Genomic DNA, 16,204 nt, shown 5'->3' with positions numbered 1-16,204 from the left:
ACGGCAATTCTGTAAACACAGGGTACTGTTTGACCCGGAAGTAAAAGAAACGTATAAGAACGGATTTCGCCTGTTTTAGGGATGATTTAAACCTAGAATATTATCCATATATTTCTGTTTAATACATTAACAATGACATAAACATATATGTATATATATAAATATATATATGTGTATATAAATAGGTTATATTGACTATAATCTCAAGCTATGTCATCAGCGCCGCTGGTGTAGTGGTATCATGGAAGATTCCCATTCTTTCGACCCGGGTTCGATTCCCGGGCGGCGCAGGTGTTTTGTAATTTAAACGACGGTCTGTTCATTTTTGTGGACAAGTTAGTTTGTTTCCAACTCTTTCGAGACTTGTTTCCGACTCTTTAGTATCAGCAAATGCAGCTCAATTCTTTGCTTTATTTTTACCGTATAAGCAGCTGGCAGTAGGTGTTGTATTGTCGCATGGCAACAACGAAGCCTAGTTTCAGCAGGAAGTTGCAGTGCATTATGTATGAAATTTAACGTAGCAATCTTGTAAATGTATAAATACTAGTTACGCGCATATAGGACAAAGCAATGAAAAGCGTTAGACCTACAGAACCGTGTGCTGACAAAGTAGATAATCTTCGTTGCAAGAAAGACGATGCAGATTTTAATATATGTGGAAATAGCCAAACTTGTGTCTTCACTACCAAGCTCAACGATTCTATCCAGTGGCTGTCTCGCGCAGGGGACGCGTCAAAAAGAAGATACCTCACGGGTGTTCTCGTGCGGTGTCAAAGTGTCGAGATTCTAGAAAATGTTAAAAAAGTTCTGCAAGTTACATTTGGTAAAGATTTTACCTATACCAGATCACGTCAGAAGCCAAGTCTTCCAGAAGACATGATCACTTGGAGTTCGGACCGAGCGCTTGACACCAAAATGCTTGGGATGGAAATGGTGGACACTTGGAACTGGTTCAGTCGTAGCAATCACTGGACAAAATCCAACTATCTTTTAAGAATCCTTTCCCTATGCGATACACAGCTTCTTCACATGCTCGGAAACTTAACAAGTGTGCTAATAGCGAGAAAAAAACGTGCCTTCCTGCAATATAAACACTGTATGTAATATATCAAATGTAACATCATACTTTATTTAGATTTATGACGCGTTTATGATTATATATGAATATATATGATTACATTATATTCCTAATGCAAAAGTAACGCTACGATTTGGTTTTAGTGCTGGACACCTCTTCTATCCGAGAATCCACCTACTCCTTTAACTCTCAGGAGGATCATCCAGACCTGGACCTCCTCATCCAGGCCAGCTCCTTCTATGAGCCTGTCAGTGTGTACAATTTCACAGACATGGACACAACAGATGGAAGGCAGGAGACGTGCCATGATGCAGAGCTCTGTGAGTGCTGCCTTTGGAAATGTTTTGCTATCATCAATGAATGCCAGAAACTATTCCATTTTACTCTGGCTGAGCTTTAAGACTGAGGGGTCTGTAGGTTCTTGAGTTACTATATGGAATAGATAAGAATTTCACCTTTGGTTATTCAAGGTTGAATACAATTACCTAATTTGTGGACGATTTCTGCAATATTTCTGAATCTACACCTTGCCGTTTTTCCAGCGAATAGCTGCCAACTTAATGCAGTTCCACGGGTGTGTCTCTGCCCTGGGCCTGAAGACTTGCCCAGCTTTGACCGTGTGTATATGGGGACAGTGAAGAAAGATAGCGACAATGAATCCATCAGCTCAGACGACCCTGCCCTAATGGTGGTCCCCCAGTGCTCCCGCTCTGTCTCCGGAGTCAGTCGGGACAGAGACTTCATCCGTGGTCTCCCTGTTCATCTTGCTAAGAGGATTTTAGGTGAACACCCCGCCTTTCCCCCACCGCAGCAAAACGCATCTAGGCAATCTTTTATTAGACTGCTATTATGCTCTATATCTTCCCCTAGTAGCTAATTATGACATGGTCGGTGTTAATGCAGACTTAGTATATGCAGCTGTGAATGTATGTGTGCTGTGCGCCCCTCTGACCCATTAAGTCTCCTGAAATGCAGTGTTCATCAGGTTTTGTTGAGAGACAGCGGTGAACACTCACTACTGCTCCCTTTTGTCTAGATTGAAGTGCTTTTTGACATTTCCTTGAAGCAGCCGCATAAAGACAAATCAGGGGCCAATAGAAATGCTATGGTGATGACTTTGTTATACAAGGCTGCCCTTTCAAGATGTTGGTTTCTCAGCCTTCATACTGTACACCTGGCCTAACTGGATGTTTACGAGAGACAAAAGAACAGCAAACATTTGCCCAGTAACCAGTATAACATTCCTGTGGAACTGTTGTTAAAATTATGTTTTATAGCCTTTGTTAACATTTAACAAACATTCCTACAAAATAAGTTTGCAAACCAAAAAAAGCACTGCAATAGTTTAAAATATTGTAGAAGATTGTATTTTTCAGACATAACTTTTCAACAATAGTTCATCATTTCAAATACCATCTGTGAAGTGTGCAGAGTTCCTTCGATATTGTGTTCTCATTTCATGCTCTTAAAACATGTTTTGACATGTTTCCATGGTGCAAACCAAAATATTAGTTTGTATTCATAATTCTCTACTTCTAGTTTGTTTCAGTCCTCATTCAATGGAGCTCGTAGCCATTAGGTGTATGAAAGTAACCTTTAAAGGATGGCTGCACATGAAGCTGTGTGTTTCAGGTCTTTTAGACAAAGCCTCTCTGCACTCCTGCAAAGATGTCTCCCAACACTGGCGATACCTGACAGAAGACACTCAGCAGGATCTTAAATGCAAGAAGATTGTAGAGAAACAATCTATGTTGATGCAGGTATTGTAAGATAAACAGTAGAACAAATTATTGGGAATATACCATTTACAAACACCTTTTAACATTTGGGATAGTAAAGATTTGATTGATTAACGGGTCAAGATAGGGATCACAGGGATGATTGTCCATGATCATCATGTCAAGCTAACTGAACAAGGTACAGGGTAATACAGTCCTTTGATTCTTTGAGCCTATTAGAATACAACAATTGTCATGACAACAATTTCATTAAAATAACATTTTCATAACATGTAAATACAATTTCAGTCTCACTAGCGGGGAGAAACTCACTGCAGCGTAAGGTGTGACACAGGCGTGCGCCAATGTCCGATGTGAAAGAAGGATAAACTCCCTTCGAGTGGTGTTTGCTTGGTAACTGGCCATGGCGCTCTCCATCAAAAAAGTGCTGTTGCTGGTGATAGTAGAATTGTTTCGGTGCAACTGTGAGATTGATCTCAAACGCAAATGTGACAACAGGCCTCGTTCATCTCAATAATACTATCGTTGTGTAAAAGCACTCTTTCTCGCCCCTCAGAGCAACATTACCACAGACGTCAGCTCTACCTACGCCAAAGTCCGTGAGGTCTTATTGCCCATAAGGGAGGATGAGGAGCACCAGGACCACGGAGACATCTTCTCCGAAATCAAATGGGTAAACGTATGATTGACGTATCATCAAATCAACCAGCGTTCGCCACTTAACCCAGATGCTGCAACGCAGCTGACCCTTGGATGACACAGTGTTTCTTATCATACGTACATTTGTTTGTGGGTCTGTGGGCCTTTACAGGAGAGGGGTTTTGCTGCCGTCTATGCTGGCGTTAGAACCCGAGCTGTGTGGATGGAAGAGCGGAATGTGTTCTGTGGAGTGTACAACATCCTGCTGCTGCTGGACAGGTCAGTAAGATGACCCAGTGTCTGTGTAACACTGTAGCTGCTGCTACTTGTGAGTAACACAGGAACAAGGCCTGGAATTCACAGTCCAATGAGATACAAGGGATTATGTCACATTACTTTTACAGCACATTGTTTATGGAGCCCTTTTGGTCGTTTAAATGAACGACCAGGTCTCTAACTTAATTACTCAGGTTACACAAGGTGATACTGGATCAAAGTAAATACATGAATGGCTAGGTGTGTTCCAACTGGCACCATATTCCCTCTCTTGTGCACTGCTTTTCATCAGAATCCATGAGCCCCTAAGTGTTGGTCAACTATGTAGGGAATGTAGTGATACTTGAGACATAACCAATCTGATCCCAAATGTATATGGTGTTTGGTGGACAGGGAGGACCCGTCCAGGGTGGTGCACTATGACGGAGGTCAGCTGGTGGCAGTGGGCTCCAAGGACCGCATGGTGCGTTTGCTGGACGTGGTGGCGCTGAAGGAGGTGTTCCCTGTAATCCAGGGCCATGCCGGCTCCATCAGGGCCCTTGTGCTCTGTGAGGAGAGGGGTCTGGTTATCAGCGCCAGCTACGACCTCAGCATCAGGTAGAAGTACAGTAGAGGAAGACATAAACATAGAATTACTAGAATGGTAATCTCTTTTGAAGTCAACAAGAACCTTATTTGGGGTTTGGACGCATTTTACTTAATGATATGCTAAATGCTAAATATCTAACTGGCTGGTCAGTATTGTTTGTGTGTGATCTGGTTAAGAAATAGAAACAATATTAGAAAATAAAATGGCTGTTTTGAGATTTATTGTATGTTGTACACACCTTGCTAATGAAGTCCTTTATAAAATTACTTTGACATATACCTGAACTGAACATCCATTGTAGGTGTTGGAATCTGAAAACAGGCACATGCACGATGCTCTTGCGGGGCCATTTGGGTACCATCAACTGCCTGGACCTTCATGAGGATTGTCTAGTCTCAGGGGCAAAGGACTGCAAAGTCAAGGGTAAATGTCAAGCTGTCACTCTCAGGCAGTTTGCTGAAATATTTTGCAACCTAAGTGTTATATTAGCCTCAAAGTGTGTGTGTGTGTGTGTTTGCCTCCATGGCAGTGTGGAACCTGCAGACAGGGAAGTGCTTTGAGAAGCTCAAGTTTAAGCACCACAACCCCATTTTGTGTGTGAAGATAGATAAGACTCTTGTGTTGAGCAGCTGCGAAAAAGGCTTGGTGAAGATGTGGGGCATGGAGACCGCATCACTCCTGAAAGTGAGTTGGTCAGTTGGCCGCCATGCCAAAACACAACAAGGATTTATATGTTCAGGAAACCAGTGAAAATAAATGTACAAAATACTTCAAACTCATTTTTTTTTAGAAGAGACATCTAATAGATTTGATTTGACCACATTTGATTTGGATTGGTTTTGAGTGAAAGACTTCTCTTGGTTTCAGACAATCAATGCACACCACAGCTCTGTGAAGTGTCTGTTTTTCGACCAGTGGCATATTCTATCGGGAGGTTCGGACGGAAAGGTCATGGCCTGGAGCACCAGCTGTGAAATGAAGAAAAGCCTGATGACCTATCGCCACCCGAAGTACGTTTAGATCATTAATAACCCATCATAAAAAGTACTTGTTTTTCACCAGTTTATCTTGAGGTTCATTGAACACTTTAATGGTGTGTATGTATGTGTTTTATCATCTAGGGAAGTTCTGGCACTGATTCTTCAATTTCTGCGTGTCATCACCGGCTGTGCTGACGGAAAGATCCGCATATTCAACTTCCTAACAGGGGATTGCCTCAGGGTCATCAAGGCAGGAGGTCAACATAGCCCTATACTCTCTCTTCACACACACAACAACAAGTTAGTACTGTATTGTCCCTTCGCACAACAAGCCGGTGACGTCCCTTCAAACAAATGAAACAAATGAAATTACAATGTTGTCCGTTGGGGCTGAAGCACCCCTACTTCTCGCTGCAGTGACTTTCCCGTCACACAAAAACAACACCTTCGTGTTAATTTACTTCCTTTTAATCAATTAGTGGATAGAAAAAAATATTAAATTCAATTCATAGTCAGCAGCTTAATTTGCTCTGGTACTCATGCCTTCAAAGTTGGGACCCTTAATGGTGACACCAGCTCAACCTCAATGCTTGATGCTCCCCCCAGATCTGTTGCGTTAACAAAACATTAACAACATCTGTGTGGAGGACAGTGGCGCTGTTCCCCATCCTGTGATCTCCACCTTCATGACATCTCTGCTCCTCATGAGCGTTCTCGTTCTTTCCCTCCTCTTCGTCTCCCTCAGTATGGTGGTGAACACGCGCTCCAGCGTTCTGCTCTTCCGCTTTACCAGGGTGCGTTGGGACTACTCTATGCCTGCCGAGAGGGAGTGTTGTAGCGAACACCAGGGCACTCCTAAAGGCGCGCTCAGCAGAAACACATCCCCACACGCCCAGGTCAGGGCAGAGCGCATGGCCCTGGTGGGCTCGTCCAACTGTAAGATCTACAACCGCGAGGGCAAGGATCCGGAGAAGCTGGGGCTGTCCCACCACGCACGCTCCCTGTCTGCCTCCAGCATGCGCCGGGCACAGGGTGAGTGCCAGAGTCTGGAGGCTGCATACTGCCAGCCTGAAATCCAACCTGTTGTTATGGTATTACTCCGTGTCTTTATTTCCTCCATGTCTTTCCTGACACCATCCTCAAACCGTTCTTTCTTTATGACAGGAATTTTGCTCTGTAAGAGTACTTTACTTTTCGCATTGCTTCTCAAATAGGAGAACATATTCAACAATACAGTTCTGATATATGTAACAGCTTTTTCTAAGATACTCAGCTATTTTTACGTAAAATCAATCCATCAAATATTTACTGCATTGTAGCTCCTGAACCCATGCAAATAGAGCAATGGAAAGTTTATGGAATCTCATATTTTGCCATGTTTCTTTTAATAATAATAATATTTTAAAATAAACATGGGGATATTTTAAGAAATTTGCATGAACTGTCTAATCACCTCTTTCTAAGGTATTGCCCCGAAGACAGTAGTTGACCCCTTGAAATCACCCCTCAACCTTCCTTATGGCTTTTCCCATGATATATGTACTTTAGAATATATCGTTATAGAAATAACCAATGCATATTTATTTTATCATTAGAAAAAAAGGTATGTGGATTTACCACTTTGTTTACATTCTATCCCATGGAGAGATAGACTGTAAGTAGATTTATCTTTTTTTCATTGTAAGTTATAATTTCAGTATGTGAAATCTCCATCAACATAGCCGCTTTGCACCCCCCCACAAAGTACCCTTCCAATTTTGTGATGGCCACTTCTCAATTCTGGCCTTGCCTTACTTGTTATCACAATACTCACTTAAAACCAATATGCTTTTGCTGGTAAATGCATGCTAGAGGTGAATTAATTCCCCAGCCTAAACCCTGACGATTCAAAAACCTGTCTGCGATGAGGCACCTGTACTGCGAAGCATGTATCTATGTACCGTAACTGACTCTACCCCTCATATTTCTGAAAGTTCTGGGGAAAAAGTCGGCTTGCATAGGTCATCGTAGAAATATTGGCAGTTTCTGATTTTAAATCAAACCATGAAGTAGAAAAACAGATTACTTGACGAATAAATGATTCACTTCGGAAACACAGCCAAAAGACGTCAACAAAAGGTGTTTTTCCAAGTGGTCGTAACATTACATTATTCAGTTTGCATCCCAGACTAGAATACTGCGTCTCTGAAGTAACCAAGAGCCACGTAGCTGTAACAGCAGGAAGAGTTGTCAACACTTTAAAGTGTCTACCCAGATCCAGATCTAGATGAGAGATTACACATACTGGGTGGATGAATGATATCATTTTTCCAATAACATATTAACAGTGTTATCCTAAACTGGTCCCATTCTCTGTTCTGTATCTAGCTCTTCTATGTTTTTTGTGCCAGGTGTAATAATGAATGAAAACAGAGGGGAGTTAGAAACGGCATAAACATACTGGACCACCATGTTAGGTTAATAGCATCCTGCTGTGACTACTTTATCAAGGCTTCTGGCATCAGAATATATCACCACAATGGTGCAGGGAAATTGCTATGGTCTGAGGGCCTTTTTCCTCATTCTACTAATGAAATTCCTGCGGTCTGCCTCCACTCTACAGCAGTCCAGCAGGAATCTAGGAGGCCTGCTACATGGAGCGAGCTACAGAGCTACCGTAGGAGCCGGGCCTACATCGACCTGCAGCCAGAGTTCATCACTAAGCCCCCCTCAGCCATCTCTCCGTGGGGACTGGTCAGCGGACACACCCAAGAGTCCCAAACCAGGACCATCCACACTCCCAGTAGCAATACCACCAGTACAGGTAAACACAATACAATATTACACTCCCAGTAAAAATACCACCAGTACAGGTAAACACAATACAATATTACACTCCCAGTAAAAATACCACCAGTACAGGTAAACACAATACAATATTACATTCCCAGTAAAAATACCACTAGTACAGGTAAACACAATACAATATTACATTCCCAGTAAAAATACCACTAGTACAGGTAAACACAATACAATATTACACTCCCAGTCAAAATACCACCAGTACAGGTAAACACAGTACAATATTACACTCCCATACCACAAAGAGTGGTTGAACATAATAGTTTAATTTCCCTCATCCATCGCTGGGTTTTACCAAAATCAGACAGATAACAAAAGTGTATGTTCACTTTTATTGCTTGGAATCCACTATATAAAGCTCCCTCTCACAGCCAGAGACACATACGTGACCACTAAGTGGATGCTGACTCGCAGTGAGAAGGCTGTGAGGGACAGAGTGAAGAAGAGGGGCCCCCATCACAACATCACCACTGATCGGGTCCTCCTCAGTGTCAGCTCCACCCAGCGGGCCAAGGCAAGGGACCAGGCCGGGGTCAACATGGAGCTTAATGCTCAGCTACGGGATGATTGGGGCTCTCCTCCATCTCTTACTCCCCCTGACCAAGGGAAGGACCCAGAGCCCCAAACCTCCCCACAACCTCCAGTCCCAAAACAGAGCCCACTGAGTACATTTCAGAAGGCCCCATCAGCACCCAGCCACCGGGCCTTCCAGTACAGCATGACCAAGACGTACACTCCCCTCCTGACCCGGGCTCTGGACCTCAAACCGAGACGGGAGGTCCGCTCGTCCGTCCCCTCCCCCGTGGTGGTGCGGCCCCAGACGTCACTGGGCGTGCCCGAGTCGGCGGTGAGCAAGGTAGGGGCATTCACCACCAGTGCCCAGTCAGACGTCAAGGAGCCGCAGCGTATGTTTCCAGGACGCCGCGTGGACTTTGTGATGCCGAATAAGACCATCGGCCTGCACAACTCACCGGACCCATTCAGGTCTGATGTGAATAGAATTACATACAGAACACATTGTAGACACATTTCTATTTGGATATGACCACAGTGAGGGGGAAAAATGATTTGATCCCCTGGTGATTTTGTAAGTTTGCCCACTGACAAAGAAATGATCAGTCTATAATTTTAATGGTAGGTTTATTTGAACAGTGAGAAACAGAATAACAACAAAATAATCCAGAAAAACGCATTTCAAAAGTGTTATAAATTGATTTGCGTTTTAATGAGTGAAATAAGTATTCGACCCCTCTGCGAAACATAACTTAGTACTTGGTGGCAAAACAATCATAGAGGTCAGACGTTTCTTGTAGTTGGCCACCAGGTTTGAACACATCTCAGGAGGGATTTTGTCCCACTCCTCTTTGCAGATATTCTCCAAGTCATTAAGGTTTTTTAGGCTGACGTTTGGCAACTCAAACCTTCAGCTCCCTCCAAAGATTTTCTATGGGATTAAGGTCTGGAGACCTCTAGGACATTAATGTGCTTCTTCTTGAGCCACTCCTTTGTTGCCTTGGGTGTGTGTTTTGGGTCATTGTCATAATGGAATACCCATCCACGACCCATTTTCAATGCCCTGGCTGAGGGAAGTTCTTACCCAAGATTTGACGGTACATGGCCCCTCCCCTCGTCCCTTTGATGCGGTGAAGTTGTCCTGTCCCCTTAGCAGAAAAACACCCCCAAAGCATAATGTTTCCACCTCCATGTCATAGGCAGCATTCCTCCTCCTCCTCCTAACACGGCAAGTTGAGTTAATGCCAAAGAGCTCGATTTTGGTCTCATCTGACCACAACACTTTCACTCAGCTGTCCTCTGAATCATTCAGATGTTCATTTGCAAAGTTCAGACGGGCCTGTACATGTGCTTTCTTGAGCAGGGGGACCTTGCGGGCGCTGCAGGATTTCTGTCTTTCACGGCGTAATGTGTTACCAATTGTTTTCTTGGTGACTATGGTCCCAGCTGCCTGGTCATTGACAAGATCCTCCCGTGTAGTTCTGGGCTGATTCCTCACCGTTCTCATGATCATTGCAATTCCATGAGGTGAGATCTTGCATGGAGTCCCAGACTGAGGGAGATTAACCGTTCTTTTGTGTTTCTTCCATTTGCGAATAATCGCACCAGCTGTTGTCACCTTCTCACCAAGCTGCTTGGCGATGGTCTTGTAGCCCCTTCCAGACTTGTGTAGGTCTACAATCTTGTCCCTGACATCCTTGGACAGCTCTTTGGTCTTGGCCATGGTGGAGAGTTTGGAATTTGATTGATTGATTGCTTCTGTGGACAGGTGTCTTTTATACAGGTAACAAACTGAGATTAGGAGCACTCCCTTTAAGAGTGTGCTCCTAATCTCAGCTCATTATCTGTATAAAAGACACCTGGGAGACAGAAATCTTTCTGATGGAGAGGGGATCAAATACTTATTTCACTCATTAAAATGCAATTCAATTTATAAAATGTTTGACATGCGTTTTTCTGGATGTTAGTGTTGTTATTCTGTCTCTCACTGTTCAAATAAACCTACCATTAAAATTATAGACTAATTTCTTTGTCAGTGGGCAAACGTACAAAATCAGCCGGGGATCAAATACTTTTTTCCCCACACTGTACATGCTGCACCATTTATGTTCTATTCCTTTATATTTTATTCACTTGAATTAATCCACTAATGAGTTACTTTATTCATCCATTTATTTAGGCTTTTCGGGGCTTTCAGACTCCTCACAGACACTCAGTTACAGGGTTACATCAGATCACAGACACACCAGCATGGTGAGGGATGCTCTGCGACCTGGGAGGACCAGGAGAAGCAGAGGAAGACGACGTGGACGGTAAAGGTCAAAGGTGTCTCCATCCCAGACCACACCGAGCAGGACCAGGTGTATGCACCCGAGCTGGGACAGGACTCCTACATCTGACACTGTCCGACACTGACCTGGACATGTGATTGGCCAGGAAACCCAATAAGTGTCTGATCTGTGCGGCCATGCCAGGACAAGGGGAGAGCTCAGGGCAATGGCATGTATGATTCCTCCCTCTGAATGCTTGTCTCTAGATTTGTTGATTCTGGGCTCACTATTCAGAAGTGAATTCCTTTTTTACTGTATGCATACTTCTAACGTGCAAACATATAAATACTTAGTATTTCTTTACTTTCACCAATGCATATGTTATTTTCATAATCTGCTCAGAATTTAACAAATGATGTTCTTCTGCACTAAAGGTTTATACATCATTTTGACGTTCATGTCAGTAATGTGTCTTTGTTCAGAGCAGGTACCTGCATCAGCTATGTATTCTACAATCTACATTTTCAGGCTTTTTGTGCTTTATTGGAAAGGAAAGTGGTGAAAGATATCAGGTCTGATTTGAGCCTACACTAACAGCTACTAGGGTTGCTTAGCCTGGACCGCTGGAATAACCTAAGTCACTACATCATTTGTATTCACTTTTCTTCTACACTCCACCGTAAGTTTGCGCTGGTTTCCAGTAGAGGTCAGTGTTGTACCATCTGAGGGATGTTAAGTTGTGTCTAATGGATACTGGGGCTGTCAGTCCGGTTTTGTAGTGGCTGACCTAGTGAAAAGTTTCTGATTTTCCATTCTAGCATATGTAGGATTGCAAATGTTCATAAATGCATGCAATAACTGCTTCCCAGTTAATCTTTGGTCATTTATTTTATGGCAAAGATGAAAACAACACAGTTCTGTATGGCACTAATATCTGTATAAGTATCAGGGAGGAATATTCTATATTGCATTTTGTCAGCGGTGACCATCATCTACTGAATGATCCCTGAGCTCAGACTTCCACCACGTGAGGATATCTGACGTCACCTAAGGAAATAGAGACAAAAACTTAACTTTTGTCATTTTTCATAAAAAGCTCTCTATGTTTCGAATTTCTAGATGATAGATGTAATTTTTTTGTGCTTGACAACTTGTTAGCTGTTAAGCCAATAGTGTTTCTCACGACAGTAAAAGAAAATGTGTTAATACATCCTATTGACCTGTCTTTCACCAGTTTATGAATGTAGTATAATCATGTGACCAGTCACCCATAGTCCATAATGGCTCCTACATATTGGCTGCTAAATGTTCATTTACATATATACTTTGGTGATTTATCTTACACTTCTATCCAGAGTGGCTTCCAGTTTGTGCATTCATCTTTAATAGCTCATTGAGAAAGCTGCAAATACAAATCCTAGTAGCTAAGAGTGGCCTACATTCCTCAGTAGGGCAGGTATCAGCAAAGGCAATGCTTGGGAAAGAAAAGAGTGGGCGGCTGGAGCAATTGGGGTGAAGTGCCTAGCTCAAGGGCACAGTTCCAGATTCCAAGTCCTACTTTCAGGCTAAAGAAGCGTGTCGCCCCAAAGCCGTTGAAACCCGCCAGCTGCCCTCTGGTCGGGAGCCTTCAGGGCATCATTAAAGGGTAGAGGAGGAGGAGGAGACCTGGGGAGGAAAGGTTGGTCTCTTCTTTTGACTACAGCGGCAGAACAGCTGGGAGCCATAGAACACAGAGAAGGTAGAGGGGGAGTGGGTAGTGGCTGGAAAAGACGAAAACACAGCCCCTTTGGAGATTATCCTTATTCAGAGGCAGTCCTGCTACTAATTTGATTTAATCTGCAGAAAATTGGGGTTTTAGGGCAATGTGTCTTCCCCTTTGCCTTTTCTCCCAAGGCACTGACTGTGTCTGAGGTGGAGGGGACAAGACCCCCCCCCCACAGTCCCCACCACAGCTTAGCCCGACCAGGCAGTGTAAACCTCCATTGTTCCGCCAGGTATGGAAGCCCTTGTCTGGGGCCACCGGAGCCACGGGGAAATAATGAGCGTGAAATCAAAGCAAAGGTGGAAAAGAGAAAGTCTTCATGGATGGAGGAATGCCCAGAGACCTTCTGCTCCCTAGAGCTGGCCCGGGGGGGATGGGTGACGCAAGCGGGGCGGGGATGTCGGAGTGAATGAGGACGGGCGGGTAAAATCTTTGAAGAGATGACGGTTACCCATAGATAAATGGGAGGTTATGGGGGGTGGAGGTGGGACCAGAGGATACAAAGAGACTTTGTGGAATAGGACCTTGTTGACCCCGTGACATCATCTGCAACACTCTGCATCTGAACACCGCGTTAAGGGCAGATATTTGCATTCCCTATAGTTCATTTGTCAAATCAATTTTCCTGTTTGTCATGCTGCTTCAGTGGCAGGTTTTCACTCCAGAACTAAGGTTGCATAGCGGGTGCCTGTCTGTCATGGTTCAGACGTCGTTGACACGATCAAGATCTGAAGTCCCGGGCCATTTGCATGACACTCAGACAGTATGCTGAACTGCCCCGAAGCTTTGCGGAAACCAAACTAGCAGTAACCCGCTAATGAAACATTGAACTGAACCACCTTCTGTTAATAATTCACATTTGCAACTGCAACATAAAAAATCAAATGTAAGCAGTTTGGGCTTACTACGACATTTTTGATAGCTAGCTATGGACTACGGTAGTAATAGAACCTATGTATCAAATCTTAGGAGCCCATTGGCAAGGGGTTAAATGACTAGAGCTGATGAAGAACACTGTGAGGTTCTTAGACATAACGTTCATAATGAAAACCACCAGTGACTGACAACATAGCGATGACATCACCACGCAGTTCTCAAAATAAGTCTCTAATCTCTAAATAATCTAAACAGCCAAGCTGCTTCGCAGCAGAGCAATGTTTCCATTCTCCCCATGTACCTCAGAAAAGACGCTGTGCGTATGTGTGTCCTTATGTCTGTGTGTGTGTAGCTCTGTACTCCCTAGCATTCGCCCCGTGTGTGGAAATGGGATCTGCCTGCTTTTCCTTGCCTACTGACCTCATTCTCAGATAAAGATCACAGGCGTAAGAGGATCCAGCCACATCGAGGGAGAAGCAATTAGCAGTAACACCACTACCACCACCATGATATTGCACTGATTAAGACTCAGCCAAGCCAAATAGATAAGAGGGAATCTGATTGGCTTGTTGCTAATTGATTGGCTATCCAGTTTGACATAGCCAGGTTTTGTTTTCGAATTGCGGTATGACCTATCGCCACTCAAAGCCAAGCTCTGCATAGAGCCGCGAAGAGGGGGAGGTGGTCAGGAAGCCACTGAAACCGCACGGCAGGGCAGGAGGAGGGTGATCAGAGGGGGGTGCGGGTGGCTGGTGATTCGAATGAAAAATGAGCTCCATTTAATTGGTTGTATATATTCGTAGCTGGAGTGTCTGTCTGCTCCCATCAGTAAAAGGAGATGGGGCTGAGTTCTGTCTCTCTCTGCCCTCTGTTTCTCTCCCCTCTGTCCTGTTCTTGACCTTCTTGATCATCTGACTCCCACCTTTCTGTCTTTCTTCATTTCAGTCCATTTGTCTATCCCTCTCTCTCTCTTTCTCTTCCTGTCTATATCTCTCTCTCTCTTTTCTACATCTGTCTGTCTCCCACCCTCTCGTTCTGCACCTCTTTCTCCCTTCCCTGTCTTTCTCTACCTGTCTGTCTCTTTCTCCCCCCTTTCTCATAATTACCTCTGTCTGTCTCCATATTTTTTTTCCGATCTCTGTCTGTCTCACAGTCATTAATAAAATTCCTGCTTCTTAAAATGTTTTTCCTCTAGAGGGAGCTGCTGGTTCACACATCGCCTTTGCGGACCGGCAGAGAATATGAAAGCATTTTAAAAATGATATACCAGGAGCAGTTCTACACTGTACTGTGTCATTATTTCCAGATAAAACACAGTGTTTCTCAGTGTCAGTTCACCGTTTACACTGCTTCCATTCAATTAGCAGGGCTCAGTTTATCTGCAAGCCTGGGACTGAAACTGTGAGGAACGACCTCTTTAGCCTGGTCTCAGATCAGTTTGCTCTTCAGAGCCAACTGTTATGGTGGGTGTCACGCCAAACAGCACAAACAGATCTGAGACCAGACTTCATAATTATATTAAAGGACTCTGCTCATGTCCTAGGTATAATCTGTTAAAGTCTGTCAATAAAAAGTACAACCAACCTATTTTCCAATCCGGTGAAACAAATACACGAAAAGACAAAATAGCTAGGGAATGGCAGCGGTATTATTAATTCTGTCTAGTTGCTGCTATAATTAGAGTGATTGTAGCATTATGTTCAATTCCATGCAGAAACACAACTTTGATGTCTCAAAGAATGTACCGCCAAAATATTATTGTGTGTTTTTATTACCTCTTGAGAGGCTTGTAACTATTTGTATGAAGCTAATTAGAAGTGTAGTGGATGTCAGATTTTTTGGGGAGATTTCTTAACATTTTGTGTTCTAGACAGTATAAAAAGCCACGCATCACACCCTGATGCTATTTCTTTCCACTAATAATATATCTTCATGGGTTCAAGGGGTGAACACGTTTTTGGTGTTACAATTTTTTGGATTCTGAAATCAGCAGTCTAGATAGGGATCTAGAAATCAACAGTCTACTTTTGTAAATTCTCTTCACAATTTGTACACACCCACCCTATCCGTTTTTTAGTACTCCCACACCATTCTGACACAGAAAAGCTGTTGTTTAACACACTTAAAGCAATGTTTTGTAGGTAATTATCAGATTATATTTAATAGAAATCTGAAGCCACTGGACAAGGATAATATCACGGTATAACTTGGATACTCAGGTTGACGTGTATGTGGAATTGTGAGGAATAGGGTCAAGAGGCTGCTAATGGTTAAGTAACATATTTTACAAGCTATTTAAATACTGTTATTTTTTTCATGAGATATCAATGGGAATGTGTTCCATTGTATGACACCACTACTTTACTATTACCCTGTGGTCTCAATAGCTCCCACTCATAGTCAAGCTCTTCCGGACATCTGCAGGCGACAGACAGTGTTAAGCGTCATAATTCCACTCTTTTCTGAGAGGGAAACAGGGAGACATGGTCTGTCCCAAATGGTACCCTATTCTTGTTTCAGTGTGCTAATTATGACCGGGCCTATATTGGTTATAGGGAGCCATTCAGGACGCGATTCGTAGGGTCAAGGGTCAGCCGCATAAAACAGCCCTTTTTGGGTCCAGTTGGATGCTGGGTGGCTT

At 43.5% G+C, this 16,204-nt stretch overlaps 1 protein-coding gene and 1 non-coding gene across 3 annotated transcripts; both read left to right on the top strand.

Moving 5' to 3' along the window:
• Positions 1–219: 219 nt before the first annotated feature.
• Positions 220–290, top strand: trnag-ccc. The gene has a single exon. It is a non-coding gene; the product is annotated as a tRNA-Gly (tRNA).
• An 89-nt stretch (positions 291–379) lies between these two features.
• fbxw10 (F-box and WD repeat domain containing 10) lies at positions 380–11,294 on the top strand. Of its 2 annotated transcripts, XM_010888654.3 has the most exons (15): positions 380–1,096; positions 1,222–1,398; positions 1,621–1,860; positions 2,711–2,838; positions 3,374–3,490; positions 3,629–3,735; positions 4,126–4,329; positions 4,623–4,744; positions 4,851–5,005; positions 5,189–5,331; positions 5,443–5,601; positions 6,047–6,333; positions 7,904–8,104; positions 8,514–9,126; positions 10,835–11,294. In XM_010888654.3, the coding sequence occupies exons 1-15, from the start codon at positions 571–573 to the stop codon at positions 11,052–11,054; spliced, it is 3,399 nt and encodes a 1,132-aa protein (XP_010886956.3). In that variant the 5' UTR covers positions 380–570; the 3' UTR covers positions 11,055–11,294. The 2 variants fall into 2 exon arrangements, with proteins under 2 accessions (XP_010886956.3, XP_019901871.2); XM_020046312.2 differs by lacking the exons at positions 380–1,096; positions 1,222–1,398; positions 2,711–2,838 and having other exon boundaries at positions 1,793–1,860.
• The last annotated feature ends 4,910 nt before the right edge of the window (positions 11,295–16,204 follow it).

The sequence above is a fragment of the Esox lucius genome, chromosome 5 (genome assembly GCF_011004845.1).
Source record: "Esox lucius isolate fEsoLuc1 chromosome 5, fEsoLuc1.pri, whole genome shotgun sequence".
NCBI classification, from domain to species: domain Eukaryota; kingdom Metazoa; phylum Chordata; class Actinopteri; order Esociformes; family Esocidae; genus Esox; species Esox lucius.
Note: the sequence above shows the minus strand (reverse complement) of the source record. Positions and strands in the feature narration are given on the sequence as shown.

What these genes read in the sequence shown, in the direction of transcription:
- fbxw10 (XM_010888654.3), top strand. Translation starts at nt 571, where the DNA reads ATGAAAAGCGTTAGACCTACAGAACCGTGTGCTGACAAAGTAGATAAT. An exon ending in CTTCCTGCAATATAAACACT is followed by an intron (nt 1,097 to 1,221) that starts GTATGTAATATA and finishes ATTTGGTTTTAG; the next exon opens with TGCTGGACACCTCTTCTATC. An exon ending in AACAATCTATGTTGATGCAG is followed by an intron (nt 2,839 to 3,373) that starts GTATTGTAAGAT and finishes CTCGCCCCTCAG; the next exon opens with AGCAACATTACCACAGACGT.